Source organism: Castanea sativa, chromosome 9 (genome assembly GCF_040712315.1).
Source record: "Castanea sativa cultivar Marrone di Chiusa Pesio chromosome 9, ASM4071231v1".
Classification (NCBI taxonomy): domain Eukaryota; kingdom Viridiplantae; phylum Streptophyta; class Magnoliopsida; order Fagales; family Fagaceae; genus Castanea; species Castanea sativa.
The window spans coordinates 16,720,093-16,737,196 of NC_134021.1; the positions used below are offsets into that span (position 1 = coordinate 16,720,093).

Sequence of the window (17,104 nt, forward strand, 5' to 3'; positions counted from 1 at the left end):
TAAGAATAAGAATAAAGAGTATATGTTGGGCCGTGGGTCTTGTCCGAGGACGCTTAGTGGTCTGAGTATAGATAGACGATGGAAGACGTAAGAGTTAGAACGCCACGAACAAATTATGGCTGCAAAGGTTGTGGAAAATAGTTCAAGGAGGCCTCCTCGGCTAAGCAAAGCAGAGGTAAGAAGGATTAGTCCGCCCTTAAAGGCAACACTTCAAAAGATTTTACTGATAAGGATAAACATCAGGGAAGCATAGAACGAAGGGAAGCTGAGAAATATCTAAGAAAAAACTGCTACCACCGCATTGAATGCTCTGCAGCTAATCCTCTGGCCGCATTAATGTGGAGGTGATACTTGAATAGTAGCCAACAGCCTTACAGCTACTCTTAAAAATTTCAGGAAGGTACTGATTGGAACAAGGATCAAGGTCAGTAGCTTAACTTACCATGCAATTAGAAATTGATCATTTGCGAAGAAAGTTGCGCTAAGAGCAACGTAGAGGAACTCCTTCGAGTTTTGACCATTTTTTTTATGGTGATAGTAATAATAGCTACCGGCTCAGGTCAAGGACTCCTCCTAGCGAGACTTTTTCGTGTGACGAGGAGCATCGTGATAAGCGAGGGAGGAGAGGCCCTTCACGTAAAGGCTTGGGCAACGATGCCATGAGTAAGACTCTAAATCAAATCTTCAAGTCACCTTTCACTAGGAGAATTGAGGGGGGAAGGCTTCCCTAGCGGTTTACTCAACCAGTGTTTACCATGTACAATGGTAGAACGGACCCTGTGGAGCACATGAGCCACTTCTACCAAAGAATGGTTGTTCATTCTAAAAACAAGACTTTGATATGCAAGGTGTTTCCATCCAGTTTAGGGCTAGTGGCGATGAGGTGGTTTGATGGTTTGAAGGAGGGTTTTATTAATTCCTTTAAGGAGATTACGAGGGCCTTTGGTTCTCAGTTTGTAGCTTTTACTAGGGTTTCTCGGTCTTTAGATTCCCTGCTATCTATGGCTATGCGAAAGGGAGAAACCTTGAAGATGTACTTTGACCGATACTGGGAGATATTTAATGAGATTGATGGGATTTTGATGACATAACCACAAGAACATTTAAGGTCGGCCTGCCTGTCGAGCACGGTTTGAGGAAATCATTGACAAGGAAGCCAGTTAGTAATGTGCATTAGCTCATGGACCGCATTGTTAAGTATAAGCGGGTCGAGGAAGACAAGCAACTAGGTAAAGGCAAGGCTAAGGTCGTCCCTCATGATAGGAGGGATTTCAGGTCGAATAAGTATAATAGTAATCGTCCTCGGCAAGATTGTTCTAAGCAATCTGGGGCTACTGTTGCTCAAGTGGTTAACACGATTTCCAAGAATCAGTGCATCAAATTTTAGAAAAAATTAAGAATGAACCATATTTTCAGTGGCCAAATAAGATGGGAGGGAACCCCCACGAGGTGTAACCAAAGCCTTCACTGCCAATACCACCAGGAGCGAGGGCATACTATGGAGGATTGTAGGACTTTGTGGAATCCCTTGGAGCAGCTAGTCCGAGGTGGCAAGTTAAAGCAATTTTTATATCACCCCAATGGGCAAGGAGGCTAGGCAGAATCAGGGTCTCAGAGAGATGCTTCTACAAAGCCTTTAGGCACAATCAACGTTATTCGTGCCGCTCAGGGAAGGACTGGATCACACCCCTCTAGGGTAATGTCCATAATTCAACAAATTGCAGAGGACTCCTCCCCCGCGCCAAAGAGAAGTAGGATGGAGATTCGACCAACATTGAGTTTCTCTGATGAAGACAAGTTCAGAACCGTGCAGCCACACAACGATGCCCTGGTGGTCACACTTAAAATAGGGGGCTATGATGTGAAGAGGGTGTTGGTGGATCAGGGCAGTGGAGCAGAAATCATATACCTTGATTTGTACAAGGGGCTAAAGTTGAAACTTGAGGATTTGGCAAATTCTAAGTCACCTTTGGTAGGCTTTGATGGAACGGTTGTTGTCCCAATTGGTCAGATTAGGCTGCCCTTCCAGGCAGGTTTAGAGGTGGTCGATGTGGAATTCATTGTTGTGGATGCTTACTCCCCCTATATTGCCATTGTGGCGAGACCCTGGCTTCATGCCATGGGGGCCATTTCTTCCACTCTGCATCTTAAGGAGAAGTACCCATCAGGGGATAGGGTAGAGAAAGTGGTTGGAAGCTAGTCTATGACTAGGCAGTGCTTGGTCATTGCAATTAGGCATTAGATTGGGGTGGAGTCCTCGTCCTTTGCTGGAGAGAACTTATAGCAATCAAAAAGGTCAGTGTTATCTGTGGATGTGGCAACTGAAGGGGCCATGTGTGAGAAGTTAGAAAAAAATTGTTATAGATGATGATACAGAAAAGTTTTTCTAGGTTAGAGCTTAATTGCCTCCTCGGGAGAAGGAGGAGCTGATAGTGTTTTTTAGGAAGAATATTGATGTGTTTGCATGGAGTGCTTATGAAACCCCTGTGGTGGATCCAAATTTCATTTGTCATCATTTAAACGTCAATCCAGCCATCATCCCCAAGAAGCAACCACCTCGGTGCTTATCCAAAAAGCATTCTAAGGCTGTCCAGGAGGAGAGGATCAAGCATAAGCAGATTGGAGCTATTAAGGAGGTGTTCTATCCTGAATGGTTGGCCAACACGGTGGTGGTAAAGAAGAAAAATAGGAAATGACGAATATGTGTGGATTTTACGGATTTGAACAAAGCCTGCCCCAAGGACCCCTTTCCCATGCCTTGAATAGATCAATTGGTGGATGCCATGGTAGGCCATCCACGGATGAGTTTTTTAGATGTCTTCTAGGGGTACCATCAGATACCCTTGGCTTTGGATGATCAAGAGAAAACAACTTTTGTTACCTCTACTAGAAATTACCACTACAAGGTGATTCCCTTTGGTTTAAAAAACGCAAGGTCTACCTATCAGAGGATGATGACTAGGATGTTTGAAGTCCAAATCTTCTGTCCCACTTTTCCTGCTCTACTCTATACTCCACCAATAAAAACTTGCCACGTGTTCACCTAATTAATTAAATACTACTATTAATTAATAACGGTAACATTAATAAGTCAATAATGATAATATTTAATTAATTAGGTAAACACGTGGCAAGTTTTTATTGGTGGAGTATGGAGTGGAGCAGGAAAAGTGGGACAAAAGATTTGGACTCGGATGTTTGAGCCACAAGTAGGAAAAAATATTGAGATTTATATAGACAATATGGTGGTGAAGAGTAAGGTGGAATCCGAGCACATTGGTGACCTCGAAAATATCTTTGGAGTATTGAGAAAATACAAGCTGCGCCTTAACGCTTCTAAGGGCTCTTTTGGACTTAGGAACCAAATTGAGTCTTTACAATAATAATAATAATAATAATAATAATAATAATGTTATAGTCATAAATTATATTATTACTAGTTATTATCTAGACCCATTATTAACATTATTTTTTAACATTAATAAATAAGAACATTGAAATAGTAATTATTTTCGAGCAAAATTTGATTCTCAAGAAACGCATCTTGATGGACCGATTTCTTTTTTATAAAATTGATGGGCCGATGTTAACTTGGAGGAGCAAAATATAATTAAGAAATGGCTTTTTCGAGCTTATTCTTCTAAACAAAAGAAAATGGCTTTTTTCAATAAAGTAGTATAGATGATAGGGCATCCAAATCATTATAGAAATTGAAAGTAGAATAATTTCCAGTTGTGGATTAATTTGAATATCGGCTTGGAATAATGCAGTGTGACAGGGAAAGAGACAGCATAGAGACGTATAGAATTTTAGATGGTCAGTTTGCTTAAGCCACAACTAGGCATAAATTGTTTGATAAGCCAAAAGGAGGCATATATCTCTTCCCTCCTTTGATTCCTTTCTTAGTTCTTTTGCTTTCATGTTTCTTTCTTCTACGTTAGATTCATTTTACATCTCTCAAACAGAATTCGTACTATAATTGCAATGCCTGCTCAGAAACATGTTGGGAGAAAGATTTCATTATCGATCAACTGTACAAATGAATGAGTTTAATTATTTTATTTTGCACCTTTTTTTCCCACAAATAATGCTAGGGTCATACTTTTTTCTTTTTTCATTTTTTTATTAAAAAAAAAATTGTTGAGTCAACAATTATTAGAATTATCTATACTACTATTTAAGGAATTTTTCCTGTTTGAATTTTTTTTTTTTTGGTTCAAAAATGCCCTTATATCTCTATATTTAAGTAGATGCAAAATTAAAGGACAACTTGATGTAGATACAACTCTAACTCTCACTAAAACATTACTTAAAAAATAAGGCCACTCTCTAGTAGATTTTCAAATTTCTTTATCTACTTATGAATTAAAATCTCAAAATAAAAATTTTAATATATAAAATAAAAACATAGTTTTTTTTTTTTGGTTGCTACAAAATAGGACCACTAATTTAATATTATAACTCTTAAGATGTACTCAATAAACAATACTGCGTTATTTTTTAATTTTAAATAATGTGTCACTTTATACACTGTTAGATGACTTTGATTTAGCAAAACAAAAAATAAAAAACTTGAAATTGATTCTCTAGAATATTGACCCGTGGAAAGGTCTGATTATCAAAACATTACCTTTACCTGCAATAATAATCTAATCCACGAATTATGATTGGTATAACATCATTTATCTTTCTCTTTATGCCATACGTACCAATTGTGATTAGTATAGAGAAGCTACACCCGTGAAAAAAAAAATGGTGTCACAGCCTCACAGGACTGTTGGATTTCCCTAAACCGTTTGTTTGAGACTGTGAGACGTCCCAATTGATTTCAGATGATGTACAGTGTCATTGTTCTCGTCCGTTTTCTCTTGGTATTACAAGTTACAAGACACTTTTTTTTTTTTTTTTTTAATCATCTTTTTACTGTAAAAGTGGAAATTGAAAACCATTCATTTCCAGCCCCAGTTTTACTTCCCAATTCAATGGGTCTGCCTTAGACATATCACGGATTCACGGGCATTTGTCTTTTGCGCCCAAAAGCTATAACGGAACCAACAAACATTAATTTTCCCATTCAAGCATCTCTTAACGTCTATTTTTAGTCTATTCAAGCAAACGACACACAGCCACAAATCAGTATGAAAGTTCAATTTTGAATCTCATATTGTTGCCATTACACCAAGATATTAAGACCCAACACAATGTTGCTATCGACAGCTCGATGCCTTGCTGTAGTTATCTTCCTTTGGCAAGGATCTTTCCTTTACCTTGATTGGATTATGCTCATTCGAGTGATGAAGACACAAAAAATATTTGTCTTTTTCGTAACATTTGATTCGATAAGTTGTGATTATAACGTCATTTTATGTTGGACACCACTTTTTTTATAAGCATTATAATCGAACATTTCATTTCAACAGTTGAAAATTATTGTGTTTCTAGACTTATTGTGCTTATAAACTCATACATACTATTGTAAAAATGTAATATTTACATGCAGATGTTACTTTAAGCCAACAAATCGTGATTAATAGACTGTATCAACAAACTCCATCATAGTTGAATTTGAACTTACGTGAAAGCTGCTGCAAATAAGATTCTTGATAATTTTAACTTCATGTACATAGCTTTTTAATCTAGTACAACTACTAGATTCTGCAGTATCACAGACAGCCTAATAAATTTTGGCAGTCGCTTCAATGGAAAATTGGAAATGCAACAAGCTGCAACCCCATAGCTAGAATTAGACTCAATGTCACATAAAAGGTGTTAGGTTGCAGACTTGCAGCTTGTATTTACACTGAATCTTCAGCTATAATTTAACCAAAAAGAAAAAAGAAGCCTCTGCTAATATAGTCCTCATCTTTAATCAAAGCAAGCACCCTGGTTCTTTTTCTTTTTTTTTGGGATAGGGATCACCCTGGTTCTTGGATATGAAAAAAGAATCTTTGTACTTCAAATTCTAGGTACATATATAAGGATAACATGCTTAATGACCATTCTCAATTGTTAAACAACCCACATATTCCCTGCAAATCAAGCCCCATATTCCAACATGAATTTGAACAGGATTACTGGTTTCTAGATGAACAAACCTCAAAAAACAGCATCAATAATTAGTCTCATCAACAGTACAATGATACTTCAATACCACTTCCTAGAACATAAGGAGTAACATTAACACAGTAACCAGTATCCTTAAAAGTTATTCTAGGGGGGGAAAAGCATATCAAAATGGTAGTTACATGGAAATTTAAACCAAAGTTAAAGCTAAAAGCACTTAGAAATTCTGTACAGCTTTACTTACACAACATCTGAAGTTCCTAAAAAGTGACTACTAAGACCAATGAAAGACATTGAACATACGAAAATTTTCATTTTCTGCTACAAACCCTTACATCAAAAGTAATTCTGAGGATACAATTGCCCAACAGATTCAAGAACCAACAACATTTTAATTGTAAAACAAGAAAACATTTAAGCTTTACTTTTTTTCTTTCTTTTTCTGTTTTTTGTTGATAAACTAAGCTTTACTTAAACAGTAGCTAATCCTAAAAAGTGATTTATTGAGAGACCAATGAAAGACATTGAAACAAATGAAATTTCATTTTCAGCTCCAATCCCTTGCGTAAAAAGTAAAATCTCAGAATACAATTGCCCAACAAAATTACAAGAACTAACAACATTTGTAACTGTAAAATAACGAAAAAAATTATAAAAAAAAGGAAAAAAAAAAAAAAAGTTTCAAGAAGATATCATGTGTATGATTTGTTACCACCATTGATGAACAAGAACCCCACTTTCCCTGAGAGACCTAAACAAGTCCAAGCATTGTCCATAACTTTTCTCATACTTTGCACTCCTCTCACCGGGGCAACACCTTTGCCACCTATTGTAATGACACTCAAGAAATATCTCATCAATCAAACATATCGCCCCGGTCTCAAACAACCTCGGAATCAAATCAAATTCCGTCCCTTCCACATCCATTTTCATCACCACAAAATCCCTCTCTGTCACCGTGCTCTTCAACCACTCTGCAAAATCAAACCCCTGAATCTCATTCACCTCCCTCTTACTACCACCACCACCACGCGAATTCTTTGCGGGTTGAATTCTCCCCATTCCTCGTTTCGCCTTATCATCCTCCTCGACTTCCTTACCGGGGTCTCGATTAATTTCAAACATCAAACTCTCATTCCTCACCCACGCCGCGTATGGCAACAATGTAACCTTTTTCTTCTTCAACCTATACTCTTCGTGAAACGCCTTATCGGCTTCAATTGCATACACATCAAATGTCTTGTTTTGTTTAGGGTATTGCTTCTTAAACCAACCTCCTATACTAGAACCATAACTCCTAGCCCCAACATCAACATAAACATACCTATTCTTAAACCTAATATCAGCCATTGATGTTAAATACTTTATATTCTGTATGTTCTTCTTCAACGTAATCCACGGTTTCATTGGCTCCGTCGAAATCAACGGCTCTGCTTTCTTAACCAATTCCAGTTTATGCCCAGGAACAAAACACTTATTTACCGAATTGCCATTATTTTTCTTAAATTTAACAACATTCTCAACCTCTTTTCTCAAAACAACTTCGTGTATAAAAGGCATCGAAGACTTTGAATCGAAACCTTCGATTTGATGAGATTTGATCAATTTGCAAGAATTGAAAAGCTCAAGGAAAGAATTGAAACTATACGTATCTTTTGTGGGGACTATGTGGGCCACCACGTAGCCTCCGGGCTTTACAGTCCGTTCGATCTCGGAAGACAGATCCAACGGCCGAGACGCGTTGTCGAGTCTTCCCTCGCCGATGAAAACGAAGTCAAACGTGTTGTTGTCGAACGGGATTTGGTTCTGTGGCGCTTTAATTACCAAAGAACCCGAGGCTTTTTTAAAAATACCGATCGAGTCCTCGACTCCGATTTGTCTCAAAGCGTAGACTTCCTGTCCGGTTCGGGTCTCTACGGATAGCGACTTCGAGTCCGGCGAGAGGTAACCGTGGGCGATAAGATCTTGGAAAATCGAGGAGTAGAAATGGACGGCCTTGATCCAATCTTTGCTGGTGTAGAGGTCGCGAACACCACCGTCGGATGGTTTGACCGAAATAGCCGAGGAAGCTTCTGGACCCGTACTCGTCGTGATGACGAAATTGAAAGATTCAGGTAACGAGAAGAAACAGAAGTCACCAACGGTGCAAGATTCGCCTGTGATGGTTACAACGTAGGTGAATCGGACGGCTATGATGAAAAGTCCGAATAAGAGTAAGCGCACAAGAATGTTTCTCAGGAAGCTCGGCTTGGATGAGGTCAAGTCCATGGTTAGAAATATGCACACTTTTTTTTTTGTGAATGAAAAAATAGATTGTTAGAGAGAGAAAAAAAAAAAAAAATAGGGGTTGTTGCTGTTGTTTTTGCTGCTAGCGAGAGCAGAAACGAGCGGAAGTGTGGTTAGCTCCGATTAAGGATGTTGTGCGAGAAGATAGGAGAGTGCAGATTGGGAAATAGAGAGGAAAACGAAGGGTAAAACGGGAATGCATGGTTTATATTTTGGAGGCGAAAGTTGCGATTATGGGGGTGAGGCCATGACTGTTTGGGGTTTTGCAGAGACTGAAGGGTTTTTTTTTGGGGGGGGTTTTATTGAAAGTGGGAAGTGAATAGGAAAGTCATTAACGAGAAACAATAAAGACGAACGCGGCGGGAGTGACCGGGTTACCCGGTTACCACGCGTAGAAGTGAGAAAAGGAAGGAGCGGATAGAGAGTTGTGGATTATTTTATACTATTATATTATTTTATAAATATTAAGATTGCCATCATGCAAATGCCACTTGAGCCTGATGGTTAGTTGGCTACTTGCCTCCTCTGGACCGTGACTCGCGTTCGGCGTGGGGCATATATCCTATCTATACCATTACCTTATTATTTAAGGGCTTATGCAAGCCGCTTTCTCGGTTTGAAATTTTCAATTTTAATATCCAAAATATCATTAATATATTCTTGGCGTAAATGTATTTTTGGTCATTACATTTTGGGGTCATTTTTATTTTAGTTTCTACATTTTTATTTCATCACTTTTCGTCCATAAATCAATTAACGCGTTCCATTTTGTTCCTTACCGTTACTCACTTAACAGAAATTGCTAATGTGGCAAATGGTGTACACTGTTGGCACATTAAATGCTGATGTGGCTAATAAAATAATATTAAAAATGTCATGTCAGCTTATAAATTAAAAAAAAAATTTATTAATTTTAACTAATAAAAACAATTAAAAACAGATGGTTTAAAATAGAAATTAGATTAAAAAAAATTTTACATTATGTTCTTCCCGGTCATGAAGAACATGTTCATGTTCTTCCTCAAATAATATGTTTGGTTACCAAGAAAATTAAAAAAATCAAGAACATGCCAACATGGAACAAGTAAAATCAAAGGTCACAGATTTACAAAATACAAAGAAGTTCAAAGATTCAAAAAACACAAAGAACACAAACGAGAACTGAATCACCAAATACAAACATCAAACCCAGTTTTGAAAAAGCCTAACTGAATCACCAAATGCAACCACCTAGCTGAATCACCAACCAAAAAACTACTACTTCAAATGACGTCGTTCTCCTCAGTTCTCAACCTGGTATGCTTTCTTCCTCTCCTTCACCTTTTCTTCTTCTTCACCTTCACAATTCTCTTCCACTTCAAAACCATAAAACCCTCACAATGAAGGATCGACCTCACTCTTCCTACGGCGCCGTTTACATTCCTCCGCACCACCGCTTACGCTCCGTCATTACTACTCCCAACTACACTTCCTCTGCTGCCTCTGCCGCAACTACCGGTTCTGGAGCCGGAGCCAGAGACGTAGATATCGTCGACTCCAAGCTCCGCGAGCCTCCACAAACCGCTGTGATAAGCCCTAGACAGACTCATAGTCCTTACTCACAACAAGAACAGTTCCACAACAGGATTTCGCACTTCGATTCGCCGCAGCCTCCACCGCCCTACGATGATTCCGTCTCCGAAGAAGGCTCCGATCGCAAGCTCAATTCCTTTCCTCTACCCCTAGATCTAAAAAAGGATGATTTGAGTTTTGTGGGTTTGATGTTTGTATGGAGGAGGGTTTGATTTCCTCTACCCCTAGATCTGAAAAAGGATGATTTGAGTTTTGTGGGTTTGATGTTTGGGAAGAACATGATATAAAGAATTTTTTTTAATTTAATTTCTTTTTTAAACCATCTGTTTTTAAATTTTTATTAGTTAAAATTAATAATTTTTTTTTAATTTATAAGCTGACGTGGCATTTTTAATATTATTTTATTGGCCACGTCAGCATTTAATGTGCCAACAGTGGATGCCGTTTGCCACATCAGCAACTTCTATTAAGTGAGTAACGGTAAGGACCAAAATGGAACGCATTAATTGATTTAGGGACTAAAAGTGGTGAAATAAAAATGTAGGGACCAAAATAAAAATGACCCCAAAATATAGGGACTAAAAGTGCATTTACGCCTATATTCTTTTATAAGTTTTTCAACTAATATGATAAATATGTTTTAAAAAAAATAAAGCTTATGCAAGCGGCTTTCTCCATTTGGAATCTTCAATTTTAATATCCAAAATATCATTAATATATTCTTTTATAAGTTTTTCAACTAATATGATAAATATGTTAAAAAGAAAAACTACCCGTTGAATTCCATTTTCCATGCTTTACTCATAAAAAGTACTTTTAATATGTCAATAATGTTTTCCACTTTTTCATTTATCAAATCCTTTTTTTCCTCTTTACAACCGATTACAGGAAAAAGTTAGCTGAAATGATACTGTAATACCCATGAATAATATCAAAAAGTGCAGTAGGAATTATGAATAGTACCAAAAAGTATAGTAGGACCTATGAATAGTAGCAAAAATAAACTGAATAGTATAATAAGCTAGTAAAATTGATCTTTGACAAGCGGACACTAAAAAACTACATTTTCGGACAAAAAATAATTTTATAACTGCCATAAATAAAAAATAAAAAATAAGGAAACGTGGATCTAGAGCCTTTCCTTTAACAAAAATAAATAATAATAATAAAAAACCTAACACAAAAAAAAATGTGAGCCTTTTTCCACAACAAAATAAATAAAAACTATTAAAATTTTGTACTTTGTTTTGTTATGGATCTATACTAAGTGACTACATTTGAGGACTATCATAAACACATAACACAACCATGTCCATTTTTCTCAAAAAAAAACCCACATCCATTTTTACTTCCATCAAAAATGTTATTACATAAAAAAATGTTACATAGCTTTTCTTAGTTTTAAAGGTAATTGTTAAATCCTGAATTTAAGCTTTTTTATTTTTTTTTATTTTTTTTTTTTACTATTGTTATGGATGTGTTGTAGGTGACTAAATTTTAGGATTGAAGATAAGTAGATAAATCTCATCAATAAATCATAATTTTCTCTTAAAAAAATATAATAAACAATTGATGAAAGATTTGTAAATAAAAGTTTGGATAAATGAAACATTTAAAAATGAAGTATTCTTTTTCTATACTTCACTAAAAAAAAAAAAAAAAATTAGATATGCCCACAAATATGGGACTAAATTCAATATTGATAATATAAAAATATATATGGATTTTAACTTAGTATTGATGAGAAATTATTTTACCTGCAAACGCATAATACTCGTCACATTCCTAAGATTTTTTTTTTGTTTTTGTTTTTTTTTGTGTGATTGAAAAATGTAGTTATGGGGATAGAAGGACTGAGTAGTAGTATTGAGTCGTGGGCCATGCCAGAGGATACCAAGGAGCCCAAGGATGGTCAAGCAGTAAGAAGAGCAAGTGGGTTAATGGGCCGAGGGCAAGGGCCGATAACAACGTACAAGTGATGTCTCCCGAGGAGCCAAACTTCCTCGGAAAGCAGTGTGAGAGTCTAAAGCTCGACCACCCAGCAAACACAGTGCAATAGACAACTGTGCTTTGAAGGATAAGCTTCAAAGAGAGGAGTCAGCAGTGAACAAAGAAATATCTAAGAAAAAGACTGCTACCACTACATTGAATGCTTTGCACCTAACCAACTGGACGCATTTATGTGGAAGTGATGTTTGAATAGTGATATTTAGCCTTATAGCTACACACAGAGGTTTCAGGAAGATTCTGATAGGACAAACATCCAATAGATCGTCTATTTGATCAACAAGTGGAAGACTAGGATGAAAGTAGGGGGAAAGAATATATAAGGGGAGGGACTCCTTGACATATGGGGCATCTAATCTTGTAAAAAAGAAAGAAAGAACTCTATGTACAGAGAAAAGGCTGGAACATTTATTAGAACATACCTTCTTCGGATTTGACCGAGGAATACTTTTCCCTTCAAGTTTTACTTCTCAATCATTCTAACACTAATCCAATTTGCTGTGACCCATACTTGATTTATTAAGTCTTCACCTATAAAATCCACTCTCTAACAAATCTATTATTGTGGGCTTATTGAGCCATCACTCACACCTCTTGGGCTAAGGGTCAATTTGAGTCCTTACAGTAGTAATTTCAAATTATTATAACTGAAAATTATTAACCGTTACCCAACAAAAAAAAAAAAAAGCCTCTAAGCATGCGTTCTCTTCCTAAACAAAATTCAATTGGGAAGAACATGGTTTTAAAAATTGGACCGACCGGTCCATCTGGTTCAATCAGGAACTGTGCATTAGTCTGGTCCAGTAAAAATACCCCATAACCAGTGAAAATTGGTCAAAAACAAGGTTAAAACGAGAAATAGATGCAAAAACAGTTTTGCGATTTTGCCCCCGTTCCGGTTTTTAAAACCATAGGGAAGAAAAGGGCAAAACTTGGACAAAACCCGTTACAATGGTGACATGTTGTTAAAAGTAGACGTGTGGTGATCTCAACAAGTTCAATGCTCTAGCCAAGTCCAAAGAAAACATATCTTATAAATGACTTAAATTATGATGTTCAAGTGAGTATTATTAATAATTTCAACAATATGACTTAAATTTTATTTTTGTGATTGGTAATATAATAGTTTGTAATGTTTTTGTACAAATTGAATCAAGGGAGGGGGGCTTTGGTTTTAGATGTTATGGAATTGTAGCAATGACTTTGATTGGAGTCATACTTAGTGGTCACAATGCACTAAATCAAGCAGCTGCTATGGAAGGAGAATGAAACCTACTCATTACTCTATAGATCTACTAATAGGGATAACAGAGTTTTAATCGTGTTTTTGTACATACATCCATAAGTTGATAGGACTAGGAGCCTTCCCCAAATTTAGGAATACGATTGGCATGTTGTTGTCCCTTAAGTTGAGAGAAAGTGAGGATGGGTTGTTGTCCTCAGCAAAGAGGCAGCTCCTATCAAGTAACATTTAATGTAACAGACAATTGGTGATGAGAGGCAATACATTTTTGCTGGTGTCCCTTTTTGGGCGAGTGTATTAGTGATTGATTCTATATATAAATAATAATAAAAAAAAAGGTTAAATTGCGAACTACATCCCTAAAGTTTAATAGTGTTTGGATTTTATACCCTAAAATTTTAAAATTTGGATTTTACCTCATGAAGTTTGGGGATATTTGGATTTTACACTCTAAAGTTTCAGAATTTGAATTTTATCCACTAAAGTTTGGGGATATTTGAATTTTACACCCCCAGTGTTTTAGAATTTATATTTTACCCCTTAAGTTTAGAAGTATTTTGATTTTACTCCTTAAAATTTGAGAATATTTGGATTTTACACCCTGAAATTTCAGAATTTGGGAGTGTAAAATCCAAACACTCCCAAACTTTAAGGGGTAAGATCCAAATTCTGAAACTTCAGGGTTTAAATTGTAAAATCTAAATACCCCCAAACTTCATGGAGTAAAATTCAAATTCTGAAACTTCAGGGTCTAAAATCCAAACACCTCCAAACTTTAAGGATGTAGTTTGCAATTTGGACAAAAAAATAAAAATAAAAATAAAAAGAATGTATTAGTGATTGCCCTACCTACAGCTGCTAGGGCACCGCCAAGCTCAAACTTTGTTGGACTCTAACCAAGTTGACCATTAATATTGATCGGATACTATATGTAATTCGTGGAGGGTGGGACAAACTAGGATGTGTGGTCAAGCTTATGGCAATGGGCACCAATGACACTTTCCTTTAGGTTGGTTGGAGGGGTTAATTATCTTGTGGATTTAATCAATGAGCAAACTAGCCAAGGATCTTCTGACGATTAAGTCAGATTTTTTTCTAGGACTCAAGTATAGTGAGTGGATGAATAGTAGAACGTATTTTAGTCTGATGAGACTTGATCCCTTTTATAAAGAGTTTTAGAGTGGGTTTACTTGTTAGACTCCACTTACATCGTGGGAGATGTGTAGGCTTAGTGGGGAGAGTGGAGTGAATTTTGGGGAATCTACCCCACGTCTCAAAATAGTGGATCGTAGTCCAATTGTTCTGGGTTTGTAGAAAATACTTTAAAATTTACTAAGTGTTTACAGATCATTTAGGCCTTCTTGTGATGTAGAGGACCTATCTCCTTTAGACAACCTTGCTCTTTAGTGTTAGCTACTTTTTCCTCTTTTCCTTTTGAAGTTCATCTTTAGACAAGCTATGCAATTATGGATGACTTATATGGACGATGAAATGATTTTTAATTGCCCATTATACACAAATTATGTTTACGCTCTGTTTGTTTCAATAATAATATTTTTTAGAAAATTGGTCATTATTTAAAAAGCATTATCTATGAAACTATCTCATTTTCCTATGTTCGGTAGCAACCTTAAAAACAATCTTCTAACTTTCTTTATTTAGCTTGTTATAAAATAGAATTGTCTAAAAAAAAAATAGTGGAAAAGAATCTCTAAAAATAAGTCATATTTTTTTTTATTGATTAAAAATAATTTTCTTTTGACTTATTTATTCAAATACTACCAAATACTGAAAAAATACAAAAAAACTATTTTTATACAATGTTTTCCATCAAAACCAACAAAACATTAGTGTCCAATTGGTAGATTTAATGACCATTTTATTATTAACAATTTGTTTGGACATTTTTACATTAAAAAAGAAGTCAGGATTTTGGATAATTGTTGCAATACATTACTAAAATGTGCTACCAACCACAATACAACTTTAGGATTAACTGTCTGTTTGGAGAATTGTTGCAATACATTACTAAAATCTGCTACCAATCACAGTCACAATAAGTTCTAGAGCAAAGAAGCCTATTCTCTATAGTACAGTGCATAAACACTCTTTATTTATTAGTGCGGACTGCGGACCCTAAGTTGGTGACCTGCTATACCTAGAACTCCACGAGTACGCTATAAATAATATTCAATGAAGTCGTTGTCTTTTTTTACCCAAAAAAAAAGAAGAAGTCATTGTCTTTCTTTCTTTCTTGTTCTTTTTTTTTTTTTTTTTTTTGGGATGAAATTGTCTTTCTTTTTATCACATTAATCTGGAATGATATTGATATTCTACCCTTCTTTTTCTGGTGTACTTGACAGTGGGGATGATACAGACCAAAAAAAAGATAAATGTGAATTATGGTCATTATTTGCATTATTTTGCAGTTGCTTTCTAAAATATTTACTATAACCTGCATAAGAACTTTATTCTTTTTCCCCACCCTAAATCTATGTAATAAGTAATTGAAAAAAGTTAACTAATGCATTTAAAAGCATTGGTTTAATAACTATTTTTAAAAACTTTTTATGAAAAATAGAAATAATCGACTTTTATTTATTTATTTATAATATATTTTCCATAAAATTATATTAAAACTTTTTTAAAAATAATTCATTAATAAATATTTTAAATCCAGGAACCTAACTAATAACATGCCCTTTTCATATTGGATTAGTTAAATTTTTTTTTGCAAACTCCACATTTCAATATATATTTTTTCAAATGACGAGTTCATCTTATTTAATACGTGACGTGTGGGATATAACCATTATACTGTATTTGATATATATTCTTTGTTGTCACTTGTCACAGCCCTTCAAAGAATCAAATTATTGTTTTTTTTTTTTTTTGAGAATCGAATCTAATCATTGTTTGGTTCATATAAAAATATTAAAAGTGCAAGTTGCGGGCCTAAGTAATAAGAAGGTCCTGTGGATCCTGTGGATTAACATCTTAGCTTTATCTACCTGAAAAACTATTTTTTGTCATGTAGACAAAAATGGAAAGTATTAGTACCACTTTTAACTACTAGTCTATTGCCAGTTAGAACTTTGAAGATGTTTGTGTGATTCGTTATAATATCTGCTTCCCCAAAAAATTTGTTTTTGTTTGCATAGTTGTTTGGTTTTTACATTAGTTACAGGTGCAACCTTTTTATTTTGTTAAAATTTAAATTACAAATTACATTCTTTAACTTTATATAAAAATTTATTTAGTATTCTAACTTTAGTTTTGTAGGGATGACAGGTCCAGAAATGTATAATGGACCATGGGCCTTGTCCAAGTACATTTAATAATCTGAAGATGGGTAAACGTTATCGTGAAAATGCACATTATTGAATGAAGAAAGGGGTCTAGTCATAAGATTTCAGGAAGGAGGTCCGAAGACAAATGCCACCTTGGCTTAACAGAGCAGAGGTCAGAAGGCTAGACCTACCATTAAGAGCAACGTTCTGGGCAGTTATACTGGTAAGGATAAGCATTAGGAAGGGATAAGACAATGGGAAAGCAAGAAATATCTAAGGGAAAGTTGTTGTCACCACATTGAATGTTCTGTAGTTAACTCTCTAACCACATTAATGTGGAAGTGATACCTAAATAGTGATATTCAGTCTTACAGCTACCTTTAAAAACTTCTGGAAGGTGCTGATGGGATAAGAGTAAAGGTTAGACATCTGATCAACACGTGAATGACTGAGATGGAGAGAAGAAGGGCAATATAAGGAAGGAAAATCCCATTGTAGAGGGGATCTAAGAATTTGTAATGAAAACATTGTAGCATTGAGAACTGAAATTGTATCTAAGTTTAAGAATAATATAATCAAGAACTACTTTCCTCGGACTTAGTCGAGGAAGACTTTCTTTGCATAAAATTTGTTTTTCATGGCT

The 17,104-nt window shown here is 35.6% G+C and overlaps 2 protein-coding genes across 2 annotated transcripts; one reads left to right on the forward strand and one right to left on the reverse strand.

Annotated features, from left to right (window-relative positions):
* Positions 1-1,699: 1,699 nt before the first annotated feature.
* Positions 1,700-2,200, forward strand: LOC142608839 (uncharacterized). Its single transcript, XM_075780503.1, has one exon. The coding sequence runs from the start codon at positions 1,700-1,702 to the stop codon at positions 2,198-2,200; it is 501 nt and encodes a 166-aa protein (XP_075636618.1).
* Positions 2,201-6,587: 4,387 nt separating this feature from the next.
* On the reverse strand, positions 6,588-8,665 carry LOC142610608 (uncharacterized). The gene has a single exon (XM_075782468.1). It carries the CDS (start codon positions 8,329-8,331, stop codon positions 6,772-6,774), a length of 1,560 nt encoding a protein of 519 aa, XP_075638583.1. The 5' UTR covers positions 8,332-8,665; the 3' UTR covers positions 6,588-6,771.
* Between the last annotated feature and the right edge of the window lie 8,439 nt (positions 8,666-17,104).